The sequence below is a fragment of the Mustela nigripes genome, chromosome X (assembly GCF_022355385.1).
Source record: "Mustela nigripes isolate SB6536 chromosome X, MUSNIG.SB6536, whole genome shotgun sequence".
NCBI classification, from domain to species: domain Eukaryota; kingdom Metazoa; phylum Chordata; class Mammalia; order Carnivora; family Mustelidae; genus Mustela; species Mustela nigripes.
This window is the reverse complement of record NC_081575.1, coordinates 3,405,588-3,431,499: the sequence shown is the minus strand read 5'-3', so window position 1 is coordinate 3,431,499 and position 25,912 is coordinate 3,405,588. Positions and strand designations below refer to the sequence as shown.

Below are 25,912 nucleotides of genomic sequence, written 5' to 3'. Positions count from 1 at the left end.
TGAAAATGTGATGGGAATTGCCTGGACTGGAGGTCTCAGTGTGTGGAATATTTGTTGAAGTTGTGGGGTATTTACATGAGTACACTGGAAAGGTAGGGGGTAATGGTCATGGAATGGGATAATGTGAACTGAGACAAGTATAAGTATAATAGGTACGACCACAAGATGGCTGAGAGGGAGCAGATGATAAGCTTACTGGAGGTAAGGAGGTAGAGGAAGTGACCAGTAGTAGCACATATAACAAAATGTATTTTCTTTCTTTCTCAAGAATGAGATTATAGGTAAAAAGTTATTAAGTCTCCTGCCTGATCATGAGAAAAATGAAGTCTACCGAAAGATTGCTCTCAAACTTCCTTTGTCAAACTCAGGTACAGATTGTTATTTCTCAGTTGTAAGTTCTTAGATTTTAAGAGACCAGTAACAGTCACTCAGAGGAGTAATAAAAATGAAAACATTAGGGCCAATATAGTTGCTGATTATATATTAACTTAATATGATTTCACAAATTATATTTTCAGTATTAAAAAATTTCTCCTCCATTAAATCTTGCTCTTTATCATGAACCCTGATTATTTCAGCTTTTGTATAAGTGCATTAGTGTTATATAAATAATGTTCTAGCTGGTATTCCACTCTACGGATACAGCGTAGACAGTTATGCAAATGCTACTGCTCCTAGAAAGAAATTAATATTTTTGTAAAATCTGTTCTACGTAAGACAATAGTCCTATGAAATAATCCTGCCAAATATGGTAATGTACAATTGTAAACTTGTTTTATATTTGTTTTTTTTTCCTTAGTGGGAAAACATATTGATTTTTGCTGTCATTTAAAGAGAGGAAATGTTGAACATGATAGTGCACCTACTTATGAATATGTGAAACTCATCCTAACTGTACAAGATATTTTAAATGGTAAGCAGTTAAGTTTTTATCTGATCTAAATGAAATTAATGGGTTACCTAGCCCATCATTGCTAACATAAACACACTTCTACTGTTGATTCTTTCACATTCTCTGATATTCCTATGAGCACAGGTTTTAGTTATAGACAATCAGATTTTTAAAAAAAGAAGCCCATGATTAAAAAAAAAAAAAAGGCAGAGTAGACAATAACGGTGCAGACATTAATAGATTACTAAGAAAAGGACCAAAGGAAAGCTCTGATTAAAAAGAAAGAGTAAGGTGATTATTCCAAAGGATCTCATTGTTTTAAAAATGGACCTGATAATATGAGCACCTTGCTTTTAACTGTCTCTGATCTTTATCTCTGAGACCAGAATTTGGGATAGATAGCTTAGATACTTACCTGACACTAATCAGAAAATACACGATATTATATTTAAAATATGTTTAGTTATATTTAATGATTTCCTTAGTTCCTTGTTCATTAAAATAACTTTCATTTTTGCTATTGCAGTTATGAATAGATAGAAAATTTGTGCCAGAAGACACTGCTACTAAATCAGTACCCCAAAATCCTTGGGCTTTTAGTGTTAATTGTTCAGGCTCTTTGAATCTGAGCAGAGTGCAGTGTTACTGTGAAACAGTGCAGTGAACTGTGCAGTGAAAGGAAAGGGGGTTTTAGGAGATGATGAGGACTTGAAACAGAAATATATAATACTGTCCAGTACAATGGAGCAGCTTACTTATGAGAGTTGTAATTACTGTTTTATTTCTCTGAGGAAAGTAGAAAAGAGAGGGAAATAGGGGAAATTCTTGAAAATGGAAAACTTTTTTAACAGAAATATCTAATGTATATTATAAAATTCTAATCCTTGTTGAATTCCTTATATTCTTAAAAAGTATATTACGTATTCAATTAAAAAGTATATTACTTTTTTTAATGTTTTAATTAATTTTTTATCTTTTATAAACATATATTTTTATCCCCAGGGGTACAGGTCTGTGAATCACCAGGTTTACATATTCAATTCAATTAATAGTGAAATTTACAAGGTAGGACCACATGGTAACATGGTGGACTGAGCTAACAAGAATGACTCTTTCCTTCTATAAAAACAAGGAAACCGTTTTTAAAACATAACCAAAGAAGTTTGATGCATAGCTAAGCTTAAAGAAAGGGAGGTTCATGGGTGCTAGAAATTATAGGATAAAGTACAAGACTCTCATGGTAACAGGAGGCCTAGGTGATGGCCTAAGTGGGCTGTAAATCATATGTGGGCTCCATTGGCTGGGGTCTACAGTTCTAATAGTCATTCAAGGACCAACACATAAAACCTCGAGACTTTGAATGGTCAGAAAATTGTGTCCACTGGTCAAAAGGAAGAAAATGTTTGCCATCTCCCTCAGAATTTGAATGAAAAAAAATGTGTCATTTATAAGAAATCAAAACCCAAATCTGTGTTGCATGGATATGGGATGTAAATTTACAAATTTTAAGGTTTCGGGAACTGTAGGTGAAGAAATGAATATAAATACTGATTTTGGGCCACTAAAAACATCTAGGTCTTGAACCAGAGGTAAATGGCCCAACAAATATGTAAAAAGGTGCTTAAATTCACTAATAAGTAAAGAATGAAAAATTTAAAAACCAGTGAGATAGCACTGTACACCCATCAGAATGACCACAATCAGGAAGTGTGAATAATAAGCAAATATTGCTGAGGAGGTAAGAATTAAAACACTAATACAGCATTGAGAAAAATGTAAACTCATGGTACATTCCTGAAACACAGGGTGAACTTAAATTGTTAATTATCCAATGACTCGGCAATCCCCATCACTGGACGGAAATATACCAGAGGCGAACTTGCAAAGATCTGTGTCGAAGGGGACATATACAATGAATGTCATATAGTTGTTTGTGGTAAGGAGGGAGTTGGAGATAGCATAATTAGGGAAATAGACAAGTAAAATATGGGAGATATAAAATATGGAAAATTTTGAAAGCAATGACCTGTAGATATACATACTACAACATGGTTGAATCTTAAAACCATATTTTTTTGAAACCATATTGAAAAATGTAAGAAACTGAATGAGCTAAATTTCTTTTGGAGACTACAACATCCAACCACAGAATAAGAACACAAGGCTGAATATCACCCTGAAGTCAACAGCAGTCATTTCTCAGTAGTGACTTCATGTTTTGGTGGAGACCTGGGTGAGGAGGGTAGCTGGTACAGAAGGACGGTGGGAAAAATCTGAGACTCAGAATTCTTAAAATTGTCAATGGGCTGGCACATAGCCCACTGATGTGGCAGTTGTTCATCTTGTGTAGCCAGTCGGCCTTTCCATTTGATTGTCACATGTGTGTCTCTGTCTCCCTTAGAACCTTTGATGCTCTTCAGCAGCTTCTTCCCCAGCCATGCCTATGCTGAGTCATCTCCTACATATCTTCCTCTGGAGGATCGGTTTTATCTGGTGGGGTCTATCTTTCTCTTCAGGGCTCAGACCCTACGGGTGAGTATGTTGTGTGTGTGCCTTCCCTACTGTGGCCTTGTGAGCTTCTTTTGAAAGGCCATATCCCCTTTGGTCCCTCAGCTACTGGACTGTGTTGCTGAGGAAACCCATGTGTGCAGGGGGTTGTGCTAAGTAAGATATGTGATTGAGGAAATATCAGCTTCAGAGTTTCAGAAGGTGAATGTGTCAGTGGAGATCTCAACACACCCAAAAGAGATGCATATTCAGTCATTTACAAGTGGTTTTGCTGTGATATGAAAGCGTTATATGGGGATTGAGGGTGGGTCATATGAAAAGAAACTATTTTAGGAGGTGGACAAAGGAAGTTTTCTGTCACAAAGTGAATTTTGAGGCAGCTGTCCCCACTGCTGACCGCCATTACTCACTTAGTGTTGTGCTAATATAGCACTCCCAGATTCTGTCTCTAAAAACAAAAATCAGTATTTGGAATTCATTGGATAGATTGAAGTTCATTGAACTTATTCACTAAGTAACATATTAAGTAAGAACCTATGATGTGTCATTTGCTATGCTAGGTCGGGGAGTAATATTAGGGGAAATAGACAATAGGCAAGTAATATTGAAAAGTCCCACAGGGATGATAAAACAGTCATATGCTAAGGACTGGGAATAGGGAGTTTGGACACAGTGGACATTGAAGGTCTTTGTCTGACGACCTGTCTTTTGAACTGAGACCCACAATGATGATGTTGACCCAGCAAAGAAAGGAAGGCAATCGAAGTATAGGGTTCAGCAGTTGTAAAAGTACTGAGGTAGTAACTAGCTTGGAGGGTTCCAAGGAAAAAATACCATTATGTGACTAGAAGCAGGTGAAAGTGGGAAGGAGTAGTAGAAGTAGTAGGAGGTAGACAGAGGCCAGGTTATGGAGAACTTTGAGAACCATGATCATGAGTTTAAGTTTTACTCAAGTGCAGTGGAAAGCAGGATGACATGATCTGATTTCATTGTTTTTGTTTTTAAAAGATTAGGCTGGCTGCTGGGTGGGAAATGGAATCTGGGGGAACAAGAGCTTAGGAAAGAGGGGTGCGATAAGGGGAGATGGGGCTTGGGCTAGGATTGGAGTGATGAGGGTTAGGGTTAGAAGTTATACAGATTAGAAGTAGACAGATTTGGGTCATCACTGGCAGACAGGGCATGAAGTCCTTGCTGATGTGATGAAAGTGGGTGGGAGAAGAGAGAAAAATGACTCCTAGCTTTATTGTCTGAGCAGCTCAGTGAATGGAAGTGCCATTAACTGACTTGAGCAATTCGGGGACACTATGATTTGGATAGGGCGATATGGGAGTGGAGGGTGCAAATCAAGAGCCACGTGAACTGTGACGTACAGCACATCCAACTGCCTTGCGAGGGAGGCCTCTGGATCCAGGCCAGCTTCAGAACCTCATCCAAGCCACTTACGTCTTGCAGCTTCAGTTTCTTTTTCTATAAATGGTGAGACTAGAACCTTCATTGAGGATTGTCTTGAAGAGTGAATAAGATGGCACCTTATGCATGGTAAGCACTTGGGAAAGAGGTTGCAGAGAGGAAAAGTAAATAATCATCTGTATCATTATTATTGTGATCATCAGTATTGAGAGAGGGCAAAAGACCTGCTTTACTTTTCCTCTCTAGTTTAGAATGCCAACTTTAGCTGACCACATTTCGGAAACCCGTTAAGGACCCCTTTACATTCAGTTGTATAGCAGTGATGTGTATCATCATTTTTCCAGATTTAAGACCATGAGAAAAGTGGCAGAGAGAAAAAGCAATTGAAGGAAATTGCTTGGTCTGATTGCCCCAGTCATTATGTATCTCTGGCAGCTTTCTGGGATTTTAGTTCTCATATCTGCCACAGAGAAGCAGGCATCCCATTTCGGGGGTCATCTCCAAATCTACTTCCTCCTCTGAGAAAAAAATCTCATTTGGCACACTTCCCTCACCCTCATCCCCCCCATGAAACAAGGATCCCTATTTGGGATCTATTGTATTTTCCTCTGGGTTTCTAGGATATTTGTTCCATATTGGTGGTCACTTTGGAGAACAAATCTTGTGAGAACAGAGGACTTTTTGAAGGAAGACTTTTCACAGTGTGATTTTGCAGTGCAGTGGGTAGAGCAGTGAACTGAGGACAAGTGTGAGATGGATCTACTTTGATCTTGAATCTACTAGCTGTGCATTTCAGGCTAGATCATTACATCTCTATAATCCTCAGTGTTCACATCTGTAAAATCAAGTGACTTTTTCACATTGCTATGCAGATTAGCTGTGATACTGGTTATGAGATTGCTTTCAAATTTACTACATGCTATATAAACGTGTTGGTATTTTTACTATATAAGTACATTTTAAGTATCTAAAATGCTAGTTTTTCTGCAGGAACTTTTCACTGTAAAGAAAGCTGAGGAAGAGGTTCTGCTGATACAAGACTCCGATGAGGAAGCTGTATCTCCAGAGCACAGGTGAGAGGCTAATGTTAAAGTAAGTGAGGGAGACCTCGGGTACACTTTCATTAAACAAAACTGAAATGAGAGAAATAGTATCTACAAATATTTTTCCCATTAAAATGAAAAAAACAAGCAATTGAATCCAGAAGAGCAATCTACTAGGCTGAATTCCTTTGTGCAGCTAATATAAATATTACTTCTCCAGGAGAAACTACATTTAAAATGTAAACTACATTTAAAAGTAGTACTTGATTACTTCTTTTCCTTGAAATACTTTTAAATGGTGGAACAGCAGGTTCACATTGTGGCAACTGCTATTAGGTGTCCCTTTTTTGGTGAATATAATGTTTCATTTTTTTTTAAGATTTTATTTATTTGTTTGACAAAGATCACAAGTAGGCAAAGAGGCAGGTAGATAGACAGGAGGGGGAAGCAAGCTCCCCGCCAAACAGAGAGCCCGATGCGGGACTCCATCCCAGGACCCTGTGACCATGACCCAAGCTGAAAGCAGAGGCTTAACCCACTGAGCCACCCAGGTGCCCCTATAATCTGTTTATTAACATTTGTTAACCAAGTTTCAGAGAATGGAGGCAGTATTCCATGATTTTGAATGAGAAAAATAAAAACGCATTCCTAACCCACAGGAAAATACCAGTTGAGCAGGTACCACTAAACCCCCTTCTTACACCTATTTAACTATCCACCAAGGATGGCTTAAGTGGGTAGGAGAAGAATAAATGAAACAAGATGGGATTGGGAGGGAGACAAACCATAAGTGACTCTTAATCTCACAAAACAAACTGAGGGTTGCTGGGGGGAGGGGGTTTGGGAGAAGGGGGTGGGATTATGGACATTGGGGAGGGTATGTGCTTTGGTGAGTGCTGTGAAGTGTGTAAACCTGGTGATTCACAGACCTGTACCCCTGGGGATAAAAATATATGTTTATAAAAAATAGCAGCCACTCTGGAAAACAGCATGGAGGTTCCTCAAAATGTTGAAAGTAGAACTGCCCTATGACCCAGCAATTGCACTATTGGGTATTTACCCTAAAGATACAAACGTAGTGATCCAAAGGGGCACGTGCACCCGAATGTTTATAGCAGCAATGTCTACAATAGCCAAACTATGGAAAGAACCTTGATGTCCATCAACAGATGAATGGATCAAGAAGATGTGGTATAGATACACAATGGAATACTACGCAGCCATCAAAAGAAATGAAATCTTGCCATTTGCGACAACATGGATGGAACTAGAGCGTATCATGCTTAGCGAAATAAGTCAAGCAGAGAAAGACAACTATCATATGATCTCCCTGATATGAGGAAGTGGTGATGCAACATGGGGGCTTAAGTGGGTACGAGAAGAATCAATGAAACAAGATGGGATTGGGAGGGAGACAAACCATAAGTGACTCTTAATCTCACAAAACAAACTGAGGGTTGCTGGGGGGAGGGGGTTAGGGAGAAGGGGGTGGGATTATGGACATTGGGGAGGGTATGTGCTTTGGTGAGTACTGTGAAGTGTGTAAACCTGGTGATTCACAGACCTGTACCCCTGGGGATAAAAATATATGTTTATAAAAAATAAAAAATTATAATATATATATATATATGTTTATAAAAAATAAAAAAAATAGAAATTGTTTGTGATACTATCTAGTTATTTAATACTTGATAAATTCATTAGTGGGTATGTCTGTATGCAGAAAACCGTAATACTAGACACTGTCCTGTGTTGGGAGTGGATTACATTTTCCTTCTGCATCACAGTGTATATGTATATGTAAATAAATGGGAAAATAATATATTAAAGATGTGTACCACATGTCAATAATACTTAGCAAAATAAAATAAACAAGATAAATTTTCAAGAGGTTTCTTATGATTAAAGACATGCTTGTGTGAGATCTGGTGGTAAGAGGAGGGAGCTGGAGGCAGTGGTCACTGGTGCTATTTGGTGGTGGGGGATGGTAAGGAAGAAAGAGCTGGTGAAGAAATGAGTTAAACAGGAAATGTCTGATGTTCATCTGTGTCTGGATCTTCCCTTCCTGGCAGGAGAGTTCAGAGGTGTTTGGTTGTGAACCACTGTCTGAAGCTACACACAAAGCAGTGGGATGGAAAGCAGAGCTCCCCATGGCAGTCTGTTTGCATTCTATGGGCTTGGTGTCCTGCAGCTCTCACTAACATGGGACTCCATTTGTAATTTGGTGAATGTGACAAGTCTGCTCATGCCAGGATCACACTCACTTGCACCAGCAAAACTTTTTTTTTTCAGAATCTCCAATTTCTTGTGAATATTCAGCAGTGTATTTGTGGTTTGTAGGTGTTGGGGACAGACACGTGCGAGGCCAAGCCTAAGACTAATAGTCATTCCACTTTCTCAATGTGCGTTATCACTCCCGGTTTTTCTCAAAGTGCACACATTTCCTTCATTAGTGTTTTTACTTTATTACAAGACCTTTTACTGAATAATCTGGGGAAGAGGATATTTATAAAACATAACACGTTTAAACAGCATGAACTCAAGACACTCTCCTGTTAGGAGAATATCTGAGATGCAATTGCAACAAACTACATGGGTAATGAATTTTGTATCAATCAGCAGATCATTGTAGCAAAGATTCAGATAGAGTTCAGAGAGTGAGGAAACCTGTGTTTTACTTTTAAGTAGAGTTTAATTGGGTGAAAAATATTCTGATGCAGAAGTGAACCAGCTACCACATCTATGCCACTGATCTACATAGAATATAAAATGTTTTCTTGAGGCTTCTAATAATGTAAGAAATTATCACTCCAGTGTGGATGAATGTACTCTAGTTTCTTTTTTTTTTTTAAGATTTTATTTATTTATTTGACAGACAGAGATCACAAGTAGGCAGAGAGAGAGGAGGAAGCAGGCTCCCTGCTGAGCAGAGAGCCCGATGCGGGACTCGATCCCAGGACCCTGAGATCATGATATGAACCCAAGGCAGCGGCTTTAACCCACTGAGCCACCCAGGCGCCCCTGTACTCTAGTTTTATATGTTCTATACTTCTATAAAATATTACTAAATTTCCTTCAAAAATTTTGCAATGGATTATATACCATGTAGACAGTAAGAAGGAAAAATAACACTTAGGACAGAGCTGATGGGTCTGATGAAGACATTCTGTTTAATTCCAGCCTCCCTGTCCCTTTCATATCCTTCCCCTCTCCACCAACACCATGGTCACCGCTCTGCTCTCAGCCATCTCAACTCTCACATGATGGATTGTGGGTAGACCAGGCTCATCCACTATATTGAGGTCTGTAAGGGAGGAGCTGTCAGTCTTGTCCCTGTCTGGCACAGAGCCTCACGTTGAGTAAGCAGAAAACAAACATCTACTCAGGGACTGACTGATTAATTGATCCTATCAAAACAGTAATCTATTCCATGACATGAAACCTCTGAAACATAATGCAGTATTGTTATAAGTTGGTGCAAACTAGTATTGCCTTATTTTTGTCAAAGACTTGATCCTTGTCCTCAGGATATTTTTAAATAAGGAGAAGAGATTGTGGCATGTCAGGGTCATAGTTTGCAGCCATTGGTATTCTGGCTTCCATTTTATAGACAGAGGGATAGTTAAAAAGTAATCAGGCACATAAGTCATAGGGACCATAGGGACTAAAGTGCTTCTCGAATTTTTCTTGGTAATTCTACATGTTCTTTGAAAGGTAAGAAGCATCTTGCTAAGAGGCTTGAAAACTTTGTACTTATGAAAGAAACACAATGAGGGAAATGTGAGATCTTCAGAAGAGTCTGTTTCCATGGAAGATATCTTGTCTTGCATATTTCAGATTTGAGGCTAAGGAATATTTCATTTCAGGGGAGGGACTCAAGGGTTGGGTTATTTTCCATTAAAACTACATATGCACTGGAGTGGAAGGTCTTGTTTGCTTGGACCACTGAAGATAGAAAGAAGTCATGAGTACTCGAAAGTCAGTGAGGGGCAGACCAAAACTGGAATACTGTGTAGCCCTCTCCTATCTGTCTCCTGCTAGAGTCAAAGGATGTACCTAACTACTCGTTCAGTTTGTCCAGTGGTACGTAGAGGTAAGGCCCAAATTCCCATCGTAGCATCGTCTCAGTACAATGGCCTTCACAATAGGATTAGACCTGTTGGAACATAGTCATAGAGCATATGCAATTTGCCCAAACTCACACAGTTGGTTCCACAGTAGAGCTGGAATTGGGACCCAGATTTTCTTGGGCTCATTCCTGTCAGGACATGAGTTTCAGGAGCTGTGGCTAGTATGGGATTCCAGGGAAAAAACTCAAGGAGTCTTTAAGAAGTCCTTGATTGGGATGTTATTGGGAGAAAATCTTTTTTTTTTTCCTTTAATTTCACCTTAAATGTAGAGGAGAGAGCAATTAATAGATAGGACACTACAATGATTAACCCTAACACTGTTGATGAAGATAGCATCTTCTCACCCTTCGATAGAGTAAAGAACACAAGAAAATCAAATGTCAAGCATTTCTAAGGGTTCTAGTAGCTCTTATATTTGCTTGCAGTCTTCAAAAACTGCTACAGTGCTGGAATTGGTCCCTGGGGAGACTCCACCTGTCAGCAGCTGCACCAAAAAGAATGTTCCTGCTTAATTCCCCCTTTTAGCTTGTGTCAGTGAGAAGTTAGTTGTACAAAGGTGGGAAGAGAATTTTATAAAGTTGTATGATGATTCTAATAAGCATACTTTTGTTGTATGGAGCCTTGGTACTATTCTATACTGACTTGATTCCTCGTGTCCACCCCATCTTGAGCAGGAAAAGATCCTGCGTATCTTTGTATCACAGGCTGTTAAATTTGGTTTCTCTACCACTAAGGAGCTAGCTTGCCAATCTCATCATTCCAGTCCCAGTGAACCTCATTCATATTTAGCACCTGCTCTGTATGAGAAGTTCTGTTCTAGGCTCTGAGGACACAGCAGTGAACAAAAATCCTTAACTGCCTGGAGTTTACATTCTAGTGGAAGAGAAAGACAAAACATAAATCAATAGAATGGAGTAGAAAAGATGGTGAGGAGGGCCAAGGGCAAACGTTAAGCAATGAAGAGGGATAGGGAAGGTTGTTGGGGGAGGTTACATTTGATTTAGATTTTGCCATATGCAGTTGACATTTTTATCAATTAAATGACAGTGCAATGTTGGCAGTTCCCGATGGTGTCATGTAATAGGGTGGCCAGCTCAGCTCTCCACAGAGACCTTTTCACAGCCTCTTAAACCTTCAGTCAAGTCTTCCTGCTCTCCCTGTGCAAGTTACTTGGCTAATTCTACTCCACGCTGCCTGCCGTCATCTTTGGTAGTATTTGGGTTTTATTTCTCAGCTTGACCATTTACAAGTTGTGTGATCTTGGAGAAGCCTCCTTGACTCTCAGGTTCTTTATCTATAAACAGTAAAGATAATTACTGCAGAAAGTGCATCTTAATCCAATAAGATAAGGAAATGAGAGCTATCTGCTTCGATAACTAAATGAGATCTATCTGCTTTGTAAAATACTATACAAAGCCAAGTTATTATCAATTAAGAAGTATTTTTAAAAATAGAGTAATTATAATTTAAATCTATACTAAATCTTTAACTGTGCTATGATGACATTATTAATTACAAAGGGTTACATGTCAACTTGGCTTATGGTCATGATCTGAAGTCTGTCTCTGGTAATATCTTAAATACTCTTATTTTTCTATTAATTTAAGGTTGTTGGCTTTTCCTGTTTAAATCCAGCACATTTTAAATTCTTATGAGATGGTTCTATATCCATTAACACCCAAATTGTTCTCTGTAACGTGTCCACCTCACCTGGCTGTGTGTGTCTGTCTAAACATGACAGAATTCCCAGCTTGGAGGTCATATCCACTCTAATAACTGCATGCTTTCACACTTGCCTGAGGGACTCTCACATGATGATTCCTGGTGCTAATAGATAAGGAAAGGAGTTGGGGTCCATTCCCATGCAGCTGCAGCTGTTAGATCTGGAGCCAGCCACTTGGTTTCCATTTAAATTATTGTGTTAGTATGTACAGGACCTGGTTCTTGAGCAGGGAAGCCATTAAAAAATGAAGAAGGAGAAGGAAGAAGAAAGAAGAAGGGGGAGCAGGCTCAGGATTCTGGGTTTTATGTTTCATTGTGTTTATATGAATCATAGCCCACCTGTATTCCAAATTTAGCTATATGACATATTATTTTGATCATCTCAGAGCATACAGTCATTAGACTGCCTTATTAGATTTACAATTGATAAGAGTAATTTCATTGTTAATATTTTTTGAAAAGCTCAAAGTAAGACTCAAAACTCATTGAAGCAGCTCCGAAATCACTGAGGGCTTAGACAGTAATGAAAAGGAGTCTAATAAATATCATCAAAGTTTGGAAAAACTGGGAACAAATTATCGAGTATTAGCCTATTTTATGAAAAGTAGTTTTGGGCAAATACACTGACAGCTGCTAATTCTGCTCAGACAGTTAACAATGTAATATCTTCTCTCTTCCTGGTGTTCATTCGTCTTTTGTAATGAAGATGTCATGCTGGGTATTAGGATCTGAGGAAGTGGGACATGCTCTGGCTCTCTTTCAACCTAATATTTTTTGCCCTATCTTTTTGTATTCCAGAATATTCTTCTGCTTTAGTTCTGTTAAACTTTTTTGTTAATTTTTGAACTTTTATTTGAGTATTGGCAGGAACTATATGTATGTGTCCTCCTCTACTTGTACTCACAATGATTGGAATTTTGCTGCATTTGTTTTATCATTATTTATAATTATTCTCTCTGTGTCTCTTCTGCTGCACTATTTATTTATCCATTTGTTTATTCACTGGATTATAATATTATTTTTCCATTATTATTTATTTCAATGCTCAGATTGTCCCAGAGTCGAACCATGGTCGCCCCTTTAATCCGGTTCTTGTGTCTTTTGAGTGCTTCTCACCATTCTTGGAACATTCCTTACTTTCTGGCACTAATGATATTACAGGATTGTTTTGTTCTTTCTCTGCCTCAGCCATGAAATCAGCTGGTTGTCTAAACCTTAGCCAAAGGAATCTTGGCTTCTTAAGTGCAGGTATTTAGAAGACAAGATCTGGATGCTAGTTGTGCTCCTTGTTACTGACTTGTGACTACTTCTAGTGCTTTCAGAACTAGCACACAAATCCACACACACACATAGGCATAAAGACCTATATCTATATTTGTTTCCTTGTCTATCTGTCTCTTTGTATGTGTACCGTGGTATATATGTGTATATAAAATAATACAAACCGTGAATTCATATGGATGACTCCAATTCTAAACCAGCACCACAAGGTTCATTCTGGGCCTTTCATTTCCATTTTTGCAACACTCTAATCCAATAGTCAGATTAGCTTGGCCCCATTATCCTCAATATATTTACTTATTAGCTCAAGTCTAGAATACACAGAAAGGAGTTTTCTGGTTGCCAACTCATGTCATTGAGAAAAGCAGACTTCTTCATTTGAGTTCATATTTTTGTTTTTAAGATAAAATTTATATGTAATAAAATGCACAGATCTTAATTGTTATTGCATGATATTGGACAAATGCATAAACACATGTGACCCATATTCCCATCAAGACATACAGTATTTTCAACACACTAGAAAGCTTTGTTGTGCCTTTTCTGTTATTCCACTACCTAGTGGCAACCACTATTCTGATGTTTTTCAGTATAGATCTTTTCCCTTTGCAAGAACTTCGTAGAAATGATCCATATAATATATACTCTGCTTAGTCTACTCTCTTAAAACTCAGTATAATGCTTTTGAGATTCATCCTGTCATACGTATCAGTCTTTCTTTTATGTTAAGTCTTTGGATGTGACACAATTTGTCAGACATTTTCCTTTGATGGACATTTCTTTCTTTTTCTTTTTAAGATTTTATTATTTATTTGACACAGAGAGAGAAATCACAAGTAGGCAGAGAGGCAGGCAGAGAGAGAGACAGAAGGAAGCAGGCTCCCTGCAGAGCAGAGAGCCCGACATGGGGCTCAATCCCAGGATCCTGGGATCATGACCTGAGCCAAAGGCAGAGGCTTTAACCCACTGAGCCACCCAGGCGCCCCTGGACATTTATTTCTAATTTTTGGTTACTACAAATAGAGTTTCAGGAAACATCCTCTTATAGGTCTTTTTGTGGACATGCATTTACATTTTTAAATTGTTAAACAATTTATTAAATTTTACAGCAAAATTGATTTGTTTTTTTTCTTGGTGTACAGTTCATGGTTTTAACACAGGCATTGATTTGTGTAACCATGACCATAGTCAAGATAAAGAACAGTTCCATCACCCCCAAAAAACCTCCTTGTGCTGTCCATTTATAGTAATCCCTACTTCACCTCACCCTCAACCACTGTCAGCTGCTCATTTATTCTGTATCCCAGTAGTTTTGTCTTTTTGAGAATGTTCTATAAATATAGTCCTACAGTATGCAGTCTTTATCACTGAGCTGCATTTCAGTATATGGGTGTACAACAGCTTATTCATTCACCTGTTGAAGGACACCTGGGTTGTTTCCATTTTGGGGGAAATTATTAATAAAGGTGCTATGAACATTTGTATATAAGTTTTTGGTGGACATAAATTTTCATTTCATTTCTCTAGGGTATTAAATTATGGTATTAATTCACATTCCCCTAATGACTAAAGATGTTGAGCATCTTTTTATCATTTGAATATTCAGACGCTTTGTCTATTTTTAAAGCAATGTTGCTTACTTTCTTACTATTGAGTTTTGAAAATATTTGTATAGTCTACATACAAGTCCTTTGTCAGATATTTGATGTGTAAGTACTTTCTCAAGTTTGTAGCTTCTTTTTTCACTCTCTTAACAGCGTCTTTTGCAAAACAAAAAATTTTTAATTTTAAAGAAAGATAGTTTTACCATTTCTTCTTCTTTTTTTTTCTTTTGGGGCCATGTCTAAGAATTTATTGCCAAACCACAGATCACAGATTTTCTGTGTTTTTCTCCCTGGAAGATTAATAGTTCTGTGTTTAAGGTTTGTAGCTATGATCCATTTTGAGTTAATATTTTTATAAGGTGTGAGGTTTAGGTTTAGGTTGAAGTTCATATTTTTTGCCTTATGGATGTCCGATTGTTCCAGAACCATTTATTAATATATAATCTTGTCCCTCTCCTGCTAAAAAGCTCTCAGTGGTTTCCCCTTGTTCTTACAATGAAATCAGAAAGCACTTTGTCTGATTTGTAAGTCATAATGCTGTCATGCTTACCTATTCCTCAAACCTCATTTTGTGGCACTCTTCCTCCTGTCATACTCCATCTGCACCGTGAATTCTCACAGCTCTTTTCCAACACAGAACCTTTGCACATGCTTATGTCTTCAACCTGGAATATTCTTCCACTGTGTTGTCCCATGGTTCTCTAGATCCACTTTTGGTTCTCTCCCATGGTATCCTGCTCTTTTTTGTTTGTCACACTTTTTTACAGTTCATAAGTGTATAGTTATCTTCTATTTGTTCATTGAATTCCATATGAAATTGTAAACCTGTGAGTTCTGTGTTCTCAGTGCCCAACACTGTGCCTGCCCTCATGAAACTTATTGCCTAGTGTACACATGGACAAGTAAACAAGTAACTATAATAAAGTCACCATTCCATGTCAATGTGTCTAAGCTCTTTCACTGTACTTTTGGTCCTGTTTTCTGCACCGATGAAAATGTCTTTCTCCTCCATAGTTTTTATGTCCAGATCCTTTTCACCCCTCCAGAATTTCCTGTCAGAAGTTCCTGCTGCCTGGGCTGGAAGAGCTCTCCCTTCCCTGCTTTCCAGTTGGCACACTCCACTTTGCCTTGAGATTACACAGATGGTCTTAGCTCTTCTGTTAGAGAATCAAAAGCTCCGAGAAGGAAGTATTCAAACTGCATTCAACTTGTGCCTCCCTCCATACAGAGAATAGTTTGTCTTATTAAATTAACTCACTTTCTGGTTTCTAGGATACAAACATGTGAGTAGCCGTGTGCCACCTTGCCAGTAAAAATTAATGGGGCTGATGTGGAGAACGGAAAAAGACAAAATTTTTTTTAAAGATTTTATTTATGTATTTGACAGACAGAGATCACAAGTAGGCAGAGAGGCAGGCAGAGAGAGAGAGGATAAAGCAGGCTCCCTGCCGAGCAGAAAGCCCGATGCGGGGCTCGATCCCAGGACCCTGGGATCATGACCTGAGCTGAAGGCAGAGGCTTTAACCCACTGAGCCACCCAGGTAGCCTGGAAAAAAAAAAACAAATTTAAAGTTATATCTCATGTTTACACAGCCAACTCTTGGGTTATCAGTGCTTTAATATGCAGTGAAGACATATAAAAAGGTTTTCTTTTAAAATATGCTGGAATTTGACCTCTGTAGGTTTTTTTTTCCCCAAATGGCTCAATAATAGTCCTATGAAGGTGACAGAAGAAACAAATAGAATGCCACCTTTGAGAAATTTTTAAGACAGTTGATTATAAAGTAGGAAGATTGAGATGCCAAATAAAACATGCGCTGTTTGATAAAACCTTACCATGAACATAAGTATCCAGGCCAGGCCCTCTGAAGCCACTGACTGTATTAAAAATAAATCGGTTCAGCTGTGTTTTTTTCCGTGTAAAAATACTGCGTGTGTTTTCTTTTTCTTTTTTTTTTTTCCTGAAGTGCTTTGTCAAGGGAATAACTTAGACTAAACAATGATGAACTTAAATTCATAAAACAGTTTTCAAACCATTTCAAACTGGAAGCAATATTTGATAATATACCTAAACATGAAAATAATGAAGTATGCAAGTATATACAGTAGCAGATGAATTATAAAAATGCATCTCAACTATCAGTTCCAGTCCTTCAAAGACTGTTCTCTTGGAGTAAGAGATACATCCTTATAGAACCCTGTGCCGTGCTGCAAAGCTTGGTGTTAATAGGCTTATTCGCTGGAGCGAACAGAGCCAACTCTCTTTATATCTTCCCACACAGTGCTGGTCTTAGTATAGTCTCCTGTCTGATTTATGAATTTCTCCTGGAATGAATTTTCCACAAATATATGATGGAGAACTGTGTAGCTTTGACATTCAGTCTCCCTGTGAATGTTAGCAGTGTTAGCAGCTGGCACCAAGGCTGAGGTCTAGGCACGTTCCAGGGGCTCATTAACCAACACTATATGTCACCTTTTCTATGTTTGAAAACGGCTCTTTTTTTTGGGGGGGGGGCAGACCACAGAACACTAATCAGATTCTAAAGGTTCCTTCTTGTTTGCTTAATATTTTCATGCTGGTCAGAAAAGCAGTGTTCTTTTCAAGATGATAAAACGTTGAAATTTTTTTCTTTTGGTTATTGATGATTGACCACATTTCATAGCAATAGGGTTTTTGTTTATAGGGGGTTTGCTTTCTTTTCATTCTTTGACAGTAGGGCATTGCTTATTATAGGTTTCTTGCCCTTTGAGGTACAGGGGACATCAGGCCATGGCTTTTACTATGTTGATGATTTGTATGTACTTTCTAAGTGGTATGAATATTGTGCATTTCTTGTTTTTCTCTTCTGGTGAGGAAATACCACTGAATGGTGTTAGATATTTTTCCTCTTTTGATGTGTTTGTGGAAAACTGGTGTAACCAAAAAGCACATTACAGAAGTTCAGACTGGCCCTTTAGAGCGTGCTGTTTTCTATGAAATGGATAGAGTAAGCCTTTGATGGAAATTTTCCCATTTGGACTCCATCCTTTGTAAAACACTGAAATATATGAGGGTCAGAGCATTTGAGTTTTGTTCCTTTTTAGTTATGTATCAGCAGTGGTTGGAAACAAGTCTGTTTACATATCACTAAAACAAGGACTGAGTTTCCTTAGCTATGTGATAAAAGTAATTACCTCCCAGATAATTTTTTTAGAGACTTTATTTATTTATTTGACAGAGAGATGGAGAGAGAGCACAAGTAGGCAGAATGGCACACAGAGGGGGAGAGAGAAGCAGGCTCTTGGCTGAGGAGGAAGCCCCCAACGTGGGGCTTGATCTCAGGATCCTGGGATCATGACCTGAGCTGAAGGCAGATGCTTCACTGACTGAGCCATCCAGGAGCCCCTCTTCCCAGATAATTTCAAAAGGGACCCCATACTTTAAACATATGAAACTTGACATTTTGTTTTAAATCTTCATATTCTCATACATTTGAACTTCCTGTATGAGATAGGTTTGGTAACATAGCAGCTTAGGGTTAGGGTTAGGGAAGATGCCATTGATACATTTGGCTTAGAGACCCTAAGTCATCTCTTAGGAGCACCAGTTCTCTTGGCACTTTGGCCAAGGAACAACGAGGGGTGAAGGGCTTAGAGTAGGAATCTGAGAGAAGAACCAAGTATTTCCCAAGCCATCTTATTTCATTTTCTGCCTACCTCCCAACCCTCACACACACTCACATACAAATACACCCCCCCCCAAAACATTTCCTGTTCTATCCTTTTTGGCCCCAGAGTACTGGGTCAGAAAATATATGGGTTTTGTTTTTGTTTTGGTTTTTGGATTTTTTTTTTTTTTTTTGCCAGAAAGTGCATTTAAAAACTGCCAGGGAGGTGAACCATGAGAGACTATGGACTCTGAAAAACAATCTGAGGGTTTTGAAGTAGTTGGGGGTGGGAGGTTGGGGGAACCAGATGGTGGGTATTGGAGAGGGCATGAATTGCATGGAGCACTGGGTGTGGTGCAAAAACAATGAATACTGTTACGCTGAAAATAAATTTTAAAAAATTATTAAAAAAACCTGCCAGGTTCCTCAATATATCATAGTCAATAATATAAATTACTCTATAAGAGAAGACTGGATATTCAAATAGTACACTAATTTCATTCAGAGTATCTGAAATATCATACTTTGCCCCTCCCATTAAAAAAGAAAGAAAAAAAATTTGAGACTAAAAATAATTTAACCCAAAAAACATTTTTGGAAGCACTGTATTACTCAGCCATCTGAAAAGACGAATACCCACCATTTACATTCGACAAGGTTGGAACTGGAGGGGAATATGTTAAGTGAAATAAATCAAGCAGAAAAAGACAATTATCATAGGGCTTCACTCATATGTTGAACATAAGGAATAGAGCAGAGGACTGCAGGGGAAGGGAGGGAAATCCGAATGGGATGAAATCAGAGAGGGAGATAAACCATGAGACCCTCTACTCCAGGAAATAAACTGAGGGTTACAGAAAGGAGTGTGGTGGGGTTGGGGTGACAGGGTGATGGGTATTTAAGGAGGGCACATGTAGGAATGAGCATTGGGTGTTATATGCAACTAATGAATTGTTGAACACTACAACAAAACTTATGACATACTATATGTTGGCTAACTGAACGCAATAAAAAAAGTTATCATATTCAAATGCTAAAATGTTTTTTAAAAGTGGGAGGTGGGATTTGCTGTCCCTTTGCTAGCAAGAGACTATGATCTTGAACAACTTCCAGTCCATCAAGATCTTTCCCAAGCAGTACTGAGCCCAGGCTGCTTTGGGAGAGAGTGGAGAAGCTGTTGCCCAGGGCTGGTAGTGGCAATTCCTTGGGGGTCCAGCAACTCAGGATCCCAGTCTGTGCCCCACCCCGAGTCTCAGAATGGCTCGGGAGAGTGTTTCCGAGTGAGGTAGTCATCCAAATCTGAAGACTCTTCACCTCAGTGCCTCTTCTTCACGAAAAAAACATGAAGATAAAGAAGTTTTTAGACCTCTCAAGCCTGTTGATTTGACCACATTGGCAGTAGAGCTTCCAGCAGTGGAAGATGTGTGACACCCACACAAAGAGGCAGATGACTACTCATCCAGTGAGTAGTCAGGGACAACAGATGAGGAAGATGATGATGTAGAACAAGAAGGGACTGAGGAACCCACCTCTGGACCTGTGGACACCAGAGCAGCAGCATCTCTGAATTTGAGCAATGGTGAAACAGATTCTGTGAAAATTATGATTGTCCATGATGATGTAGCAAGTGAACCAGCCATGACCTCTTCTAAGGAGGGCACTTTTATGGTCCACCAGCCTCAGTCTGCTAGTAACACTCTCCAGAAACACAAATCTTCCTCCTCCTTTACACCTTTTATAGACAGCAGATTACCACAGATTTCTCCATCTAGCGGGACAACAGTGACTTTTGTGGTAGGATTTTCCTGTGATGGAAAAAGACCAGAAGCCATAGGGCAAGACCTACGAAGAAGGATTCAGCAGTCAATGTGAATCTCATGAACACTAGACCACAGAGTGACACCAAATAGATTCATAAATGTAAAATGAGATTTAATCCTGAGATTCTGTGTGCCGCCTTAAGGGGAATGAATTTGTTAAAGGGTACGGAGTGGGGCCTGATGTTGCTTGACAGAAGTGGTCAAGGGAATATAGATCCTCTAATTAACTGAAGATGATTTCAGCAGATGGATGTCCTTGAAGGCTTGAATGTCTTGCTGACAATGTCTGGCAAAAAGGATAAGTCAGTTGTCTATTACTGATCTTGGTTAAGAAATAAAATACTTCACAATGTTCCAGAAGTTGAGATGAAGCAAGGATGGACAACCATGGGGGACTTGGAAGTATGTGTACACTATAAAGTTGTAAAATATGAAAGAATCAAATTTCTGGTAATTGCAGAATTCTGTGAGGGTCTATGCATGGGCACCCAGGCTATGTCAAAAATTTATGGGCTTTAAGTCATTTGGGGAATTGGTACATAAGCCATTACTGGTGGATCTCACTGTTAAGGAAGGTCAGAGGTTGAAAGTGATCTATGGATCCTGTGCTGGATTCCATGCTGTTGATGTGGATTCAGGATTGGTCTATGACATTTATCTACCAGCACACATAAGAAGGAACCCGTACTCTATGATCCAGTGTAGTATCAAACCCCATGCAATCATCGTCCTCCTGAACACAGATGGCATGGAACTTCTTGTGTGCTATGAAGAAGAAAGGGTTTAGGGGTGCCTGGGTGGCTCAGTTGTTAAGTGTCTGCCTTTTGCTTAGGTCATGGTCCCAGGGTCCTGAGAGTGAGCCCCGTATCAGGCTCTCTGTTCAGCATAGTACCTGCTTCCCCCTCTCTCTCTGCCTACTTGTGATCTCTCTCTGTGTCAAATAAATAAATAAAATTTTTTAAAAAAGAAGAAGAAAGGGTTTACATGAATGCTTAATGGAAGAGTCTCCAAGTATGTGGTTCTGAAGTGGAGAGAGTTGCTGATGTCTGTGGTATGTATTCAATCCAGTCAGATGTTGGGTTGGGGAGAAAAGGCCACAGAGCTCCGTTCTGTGGCAACTGGTCAGTTGGATGGTGTGTTTATGCACAAAAGGGCTCAAAGACTAAAATTCTTATGTGAGTGCAAGGAAAAGGTCTTCTTTGCCTCTGTTGCATCTGGTAGAAGCAGTCAGGTTTATTTCATGATGTTAGGCAGGGCTTCTCTTCTGAGCTGGTAGAAGCAGTGTAATAAGGATTGTTGGTCTCCAGATTTTTCTAAATCCTGAGAACTTGGAATTCCTTGCATATTGGAGCTTAGAGCTCCACTCTGTAATCCAGGACAGCTCTGTGTGTGTGTGTAGGCTCTACATGTGGGGGTATTTTGTTTTCATTTCCTTTATGCACCTCTTACCAGTTTATCCCTCTTCTTTTCCCTACTCAAAATTAAATCAAGGCTGCAATACAGCTGGTGCTGTTCACATTCTTAAAAAAAGAAAAAAAAGAATAATGAGCTCAAGATAATCCTTGTGACAATGAGGCATATTTCAGGATGGCAAATTGCTCCTTTCCACTCTAATGGTGATGATGTAACTATTGCCCTCACTGGTATAAGCAGTTGGCAGACGGGGTTTCTATTCAGACTTTGTCATTTATTATGACCTTATAATATTATTCACCTTGTGGAGTCTTATCTTCATCATCTATAAAGTGGGGATGATAATAGAACATATGCCATTGAGTTATTTTAGGATCCAAAGTGGCACTATGTGTAAGATACTACATGGTAGAAACTCAGTAAATAATAGTGTCTCCCCTCCCTGAGATTGGTGATGGGTATGCAGTAAGGTTAGTCAGCAGTTGTCATAGAACTGAGGGTGGTGATGGGGTACTCACTCCAAATAACTGATTTCTTGAACTGATCAAAATTATCCCCTTTGCCTATCTGCCTTTCAGTGAGTTTCCCCAAAATAAACTAATTCCATCTTCAAATAATGTAAGTCTATTAAGATGACATTCTACAGCAATTTATTTACTAAAAGGTGTTATAGTGAAAGAGAAGGAACATTTAAAAAGCAGGGTAGTTATTTTGTATTAGTAGGGATCAATTTGTACATTGATCCAGGGGCTCTTACAACTGTGTGTTGTACACACAGCCATGTAGCTACACAATACCCCTCTTCCTCCTCCAACCCTTGTCCAAAGGAGTAACCGTCTAGGTGATCTACAGTAATAGCACTTCTTGATCCCCAGTCTGCTTATCTTAACACTGGAGAGTCTGCTTGTTGGTTCTAAAGGAATAGAATGGTAGCATGCTAATGGTAGCATGTGCATAAAATGTATAGAATACATTTTCTAGGAGAGAGGATTAAAATCACAAAGAACCATTTTATTTTTTTTTTTAAGATTTTATTTATTTATTTGACAGAGAGAAATCACAAGTAGATGGAGAAGCAGGCAGAGAGAGAGAGAGAGAGAGGGAAGCAGGCTCCCTGCTGAGCAGAAAGCCCGATGCGGGACTCGATCCCAGGACCCTGAGATCATGACCTGAGCCGAAGGCAGCGGCTTAACCCACTGAGCCACCCAGGCGCCCACAAAGAACCATTTTAGAGCAAATCACTGTCTTATACATCCCAAATCATATATTTAAGTGGAGAAGAACTTAGAGGAATGGAGCAATCAAAGAGAGAATGACTAATGAGGGCATTTGAGGTGATCACATTGGACTACACAGATTACAAAGCACTTTGTCCAAACATTATTTCATCTTTACAAGAATGTTGCAAGGTACATATTATGAACTTCACTTTAAACATTCATAAGCTGGAGCTCAGGGAAGCTAAAGGACTTGCTCTAAGGCTCACAGCTAGGTAGTATCAGGGCTGATGTTTGAGCCCACGTCTGTGTGACCTCAAATTCTGTCCACTTTCCTTTGGCAGCTCTGGAATGCTGGACACAATGGTGAAATTGGGGAAAAGGGAAAAATAGGAGGCTGTTTCAGGCATTATCACTAGGGGACCACTTAAGAGAGTAGTTACTTGGGGAGAGGTAGACTCTGGAGATGATGCTAGGACTAATCCACTTGTCAAAGATGGCTGAGATGCAGTTGGGCCTGGAGGAAAAGTGGATGCTTGCACATTGACCTAAGACTTCCCATTTCAGACAGGGAGTTTATAGTGGGTTTCTCTTGTGAGCCTATGACCTAACTTTGGTTAGAGTAATCTTGAAAATAAGTTTCTTAAACTTTGGTCACAACCTGTGACCAAGAAGGGAAACCTGGCTTTCCTTTCTGCCATCACTTCAGAGGAGAACATCTCAGCTGTTAAGATAAACATGGAGAAACATTTAAGATTATATTTACTGCCACAACTGTTAAAACAACACCTTTGTTTATACTGTATCAATGTATGAAAAGACAGTATTCATTGAACGTCTTTTTCATATTTACAGTTTCATCTACAGAGCAAGTAGAAGTATATGGTGTTTTTTGAGCCAAGAATAACCTTCCATTAAAGTAATTCAGCAGTTTTGAGTGCTTTACCAGTGAATATCAAACCTTGGGAAAAATGTAAAATAGAGAGAGTAAGAAACATTAAGGGCTCAATTTAAGAGTAACATTTTGAGGTTTTACATAATGAGACAGGTACTTTTCTTTGTAAAATTAGAAGGTGTTATTTCCATGTAAATATAGCTAGCAAAATGTTCTTTGGTGGGACGCCTGGGTGGCTCAGTTGGTTAAGCAGCTGCCTTCGGCTCGGGTCATGATCCCAGCATCCTGGGATTGAGTCCCACATCAGGCTCCTTGCTCAGCGGGGAGCCTGCTTCTCCCTCTGCCTCTGCCTGCCACTCTGTCTGCCTGTAGTCTCTCTCTCCCCCCCTCTCTCTCTGATAAATAAATAAAATCTTTAAAAAAATGTTCTTTGGTCATTTCCTTTCTTTTTGAAAATTAGCTGATGAGATTTAGTAAAGGAAAGTTCTGTTTCTGTCTGCTCCTAACCAAAGGGCAGCAGTGTTTTATGGCTGCAAACCCTCCACTACATCTCCTGTCCTGAGCCTGACCTCATCATTTACATGTACAGACTAGTTAGGTATGACATTCTCTTTAATGCATTTTTTTTTGCAATGTATGTGCTTGTTTGTTAATTTTACATTCTGATTACAAGTCACAAATATGCCATCTATATTGATGTATAAAGAAGCATGAAATATAAATTCATGGAAGACTCTGGAAAACAATTACATTCTTGATATCTAAGCAGTGGATTTAAAGCAAATGATCATTACCTCATGGTGTTTTGTTGTCCAAGTCAGTGTCTTGTCCAGTAAAACTCACTGCCTCCTTTGATACAGCACTGTCCAGTAGAACCTTTTGTGGTGACAATGATGCTCTTTATTTTTTTTAAGATACATTATTTATTTGAGAGAGAGAAAGTGTGTGAGACAGCATGAGCAAGTCAAAGGAGCAGAAGGAGAGGGAGAAGAGCTCTTGGCTGAGTCAGGAGTCCAATGCGGGGCATGATGTGGGGCTCGATCCCAAGACCCTGGGATCATGACCTGAGATGAAGGCAAGTGATTAACCAACTGAGCCAACCAGGTGTCCCAAGAGTAATGCTCTTTAATATGCTCTAATACCATAGCTGCGAGACACATGTAGCTACTGCACACTTGAAATGTGGGTGCCATGACAGAAGAAATAAATTTTAAATTTTCTTTAATTTTGGTTTTAATTTAGCCACATGTGGTGAATGGCTGCCATATTGGACAGTGCAGTAATACATTCGTTCACATACTGTTATCTCAGGTATAGAGTTATTTGCTGTTTAAAAGCCAATATAATGACATTTAAATGCTTTTAAGGAACAGATAGAAACCTCAGTTTGTTCTTGAAAATAACTGTTCTTGAAAATAACAGTTTGTTCTTGAAAATAAGCCAAGCTGACCTGGGGTGAGGGAAGAATGTGCAAATATTTCCATTGAGCTAGCTGGTCAGATTGTTTATTCCTTTATTCACTCAGCAAATATTCATGGAATACCTAGTATGTGCTCCATTGTGGTAGGTGCTGGGGATACAAGCACATGTGCACTGCCTTCAAGAAATTCACCAAGTAGAAAAGTTGGACAGAAAGTTAGTAACAAACTCATACAGAAGCGAGTAGAGAAAGAGTGAAGAGTCAAAGATGACTCTGCAGTTTTAGTCTTGAGTGACTGCGTGAGTGACTCTTGGAAACAAAATACATTTCCATAACAGATCTTTGGGAAATTTTTAAGTCTTAATAATTAGTTTCAGTATTAAAACCAAGATTCTCATTCATTCATATTCTCTCACCCTCCCCAACTCTCCCCCAGTTCTCTCTCACCTTCCACTCATTTGGTGAAAAATAAGCTAGTACTTAGACTCCAGTGCCAGGAAGCTGCATTTTCACCTTGGGCATCGAAATTCTAATTTTGATAGAAATGAATTGTTAATGAGCCAAAGAATAGAGAGTTTCTCTAATTACAGGAAACAAAATTAAATTTGGCCTGAAGGCATTTTTTGGTAATTGCAGTTGGTTTAAAGATTAAGAAGATTCACTCATATGCCTTGCCTTTTTTTTTTTTTTTTTAAAGCTTGCTTTGCTCGGCACTGTTAACCAAAGGCATTGAGACCCGTAGCAAACTTCATTCTAATGAGGGTCCAGATGATTTATTTTATAGATACACTGCAGAACAACTTTCCCTGTAGGGATAGTAGCACCTCAAAGATTGATATGATGTATTAAGAAAAATAAAGGGGGAGGAGTCAAGATGGCGGAGAAGTAGCAAGCTGAGACTGCTTCAGCT

General features: G+C 39.0%; 1 protein-coding gene and 1 pseudogene across 1 annotated transcript in view; both read left to right on the top strand.

Moving 5' to 3' along the window:
* The window catches only part of PASD1 (PAS domain containing repressor 1), a 61,817-nt gene that overhangs the window by 15,343 nt on the left and 20,562 nt on the right, over positions 1-25,912 (top strand). The window contains exons 4-7 of the mRNA XM_059385931.1: positions 269-377; positions 800-913; positions 3,294-3,424; positions 5,801-5,883. Coding sequence (XP_059241914.1) covers positions 269-377; positions 800-913; positions 3,294-3,424; positions 5,801-5,883 — 437 coding nt within the window. The remainder of the gene's footprint in view (positions 1-268; positions 378-799; positions 914-3,293; positions 3,425-5,800; positions 5,884-25,912) is intronic.
* Positions 20,083-21,333, top strand: LOC132007828 (mitogen-activated protein kinase kinase kinase kinase 4-like; annotated as a pseudogene).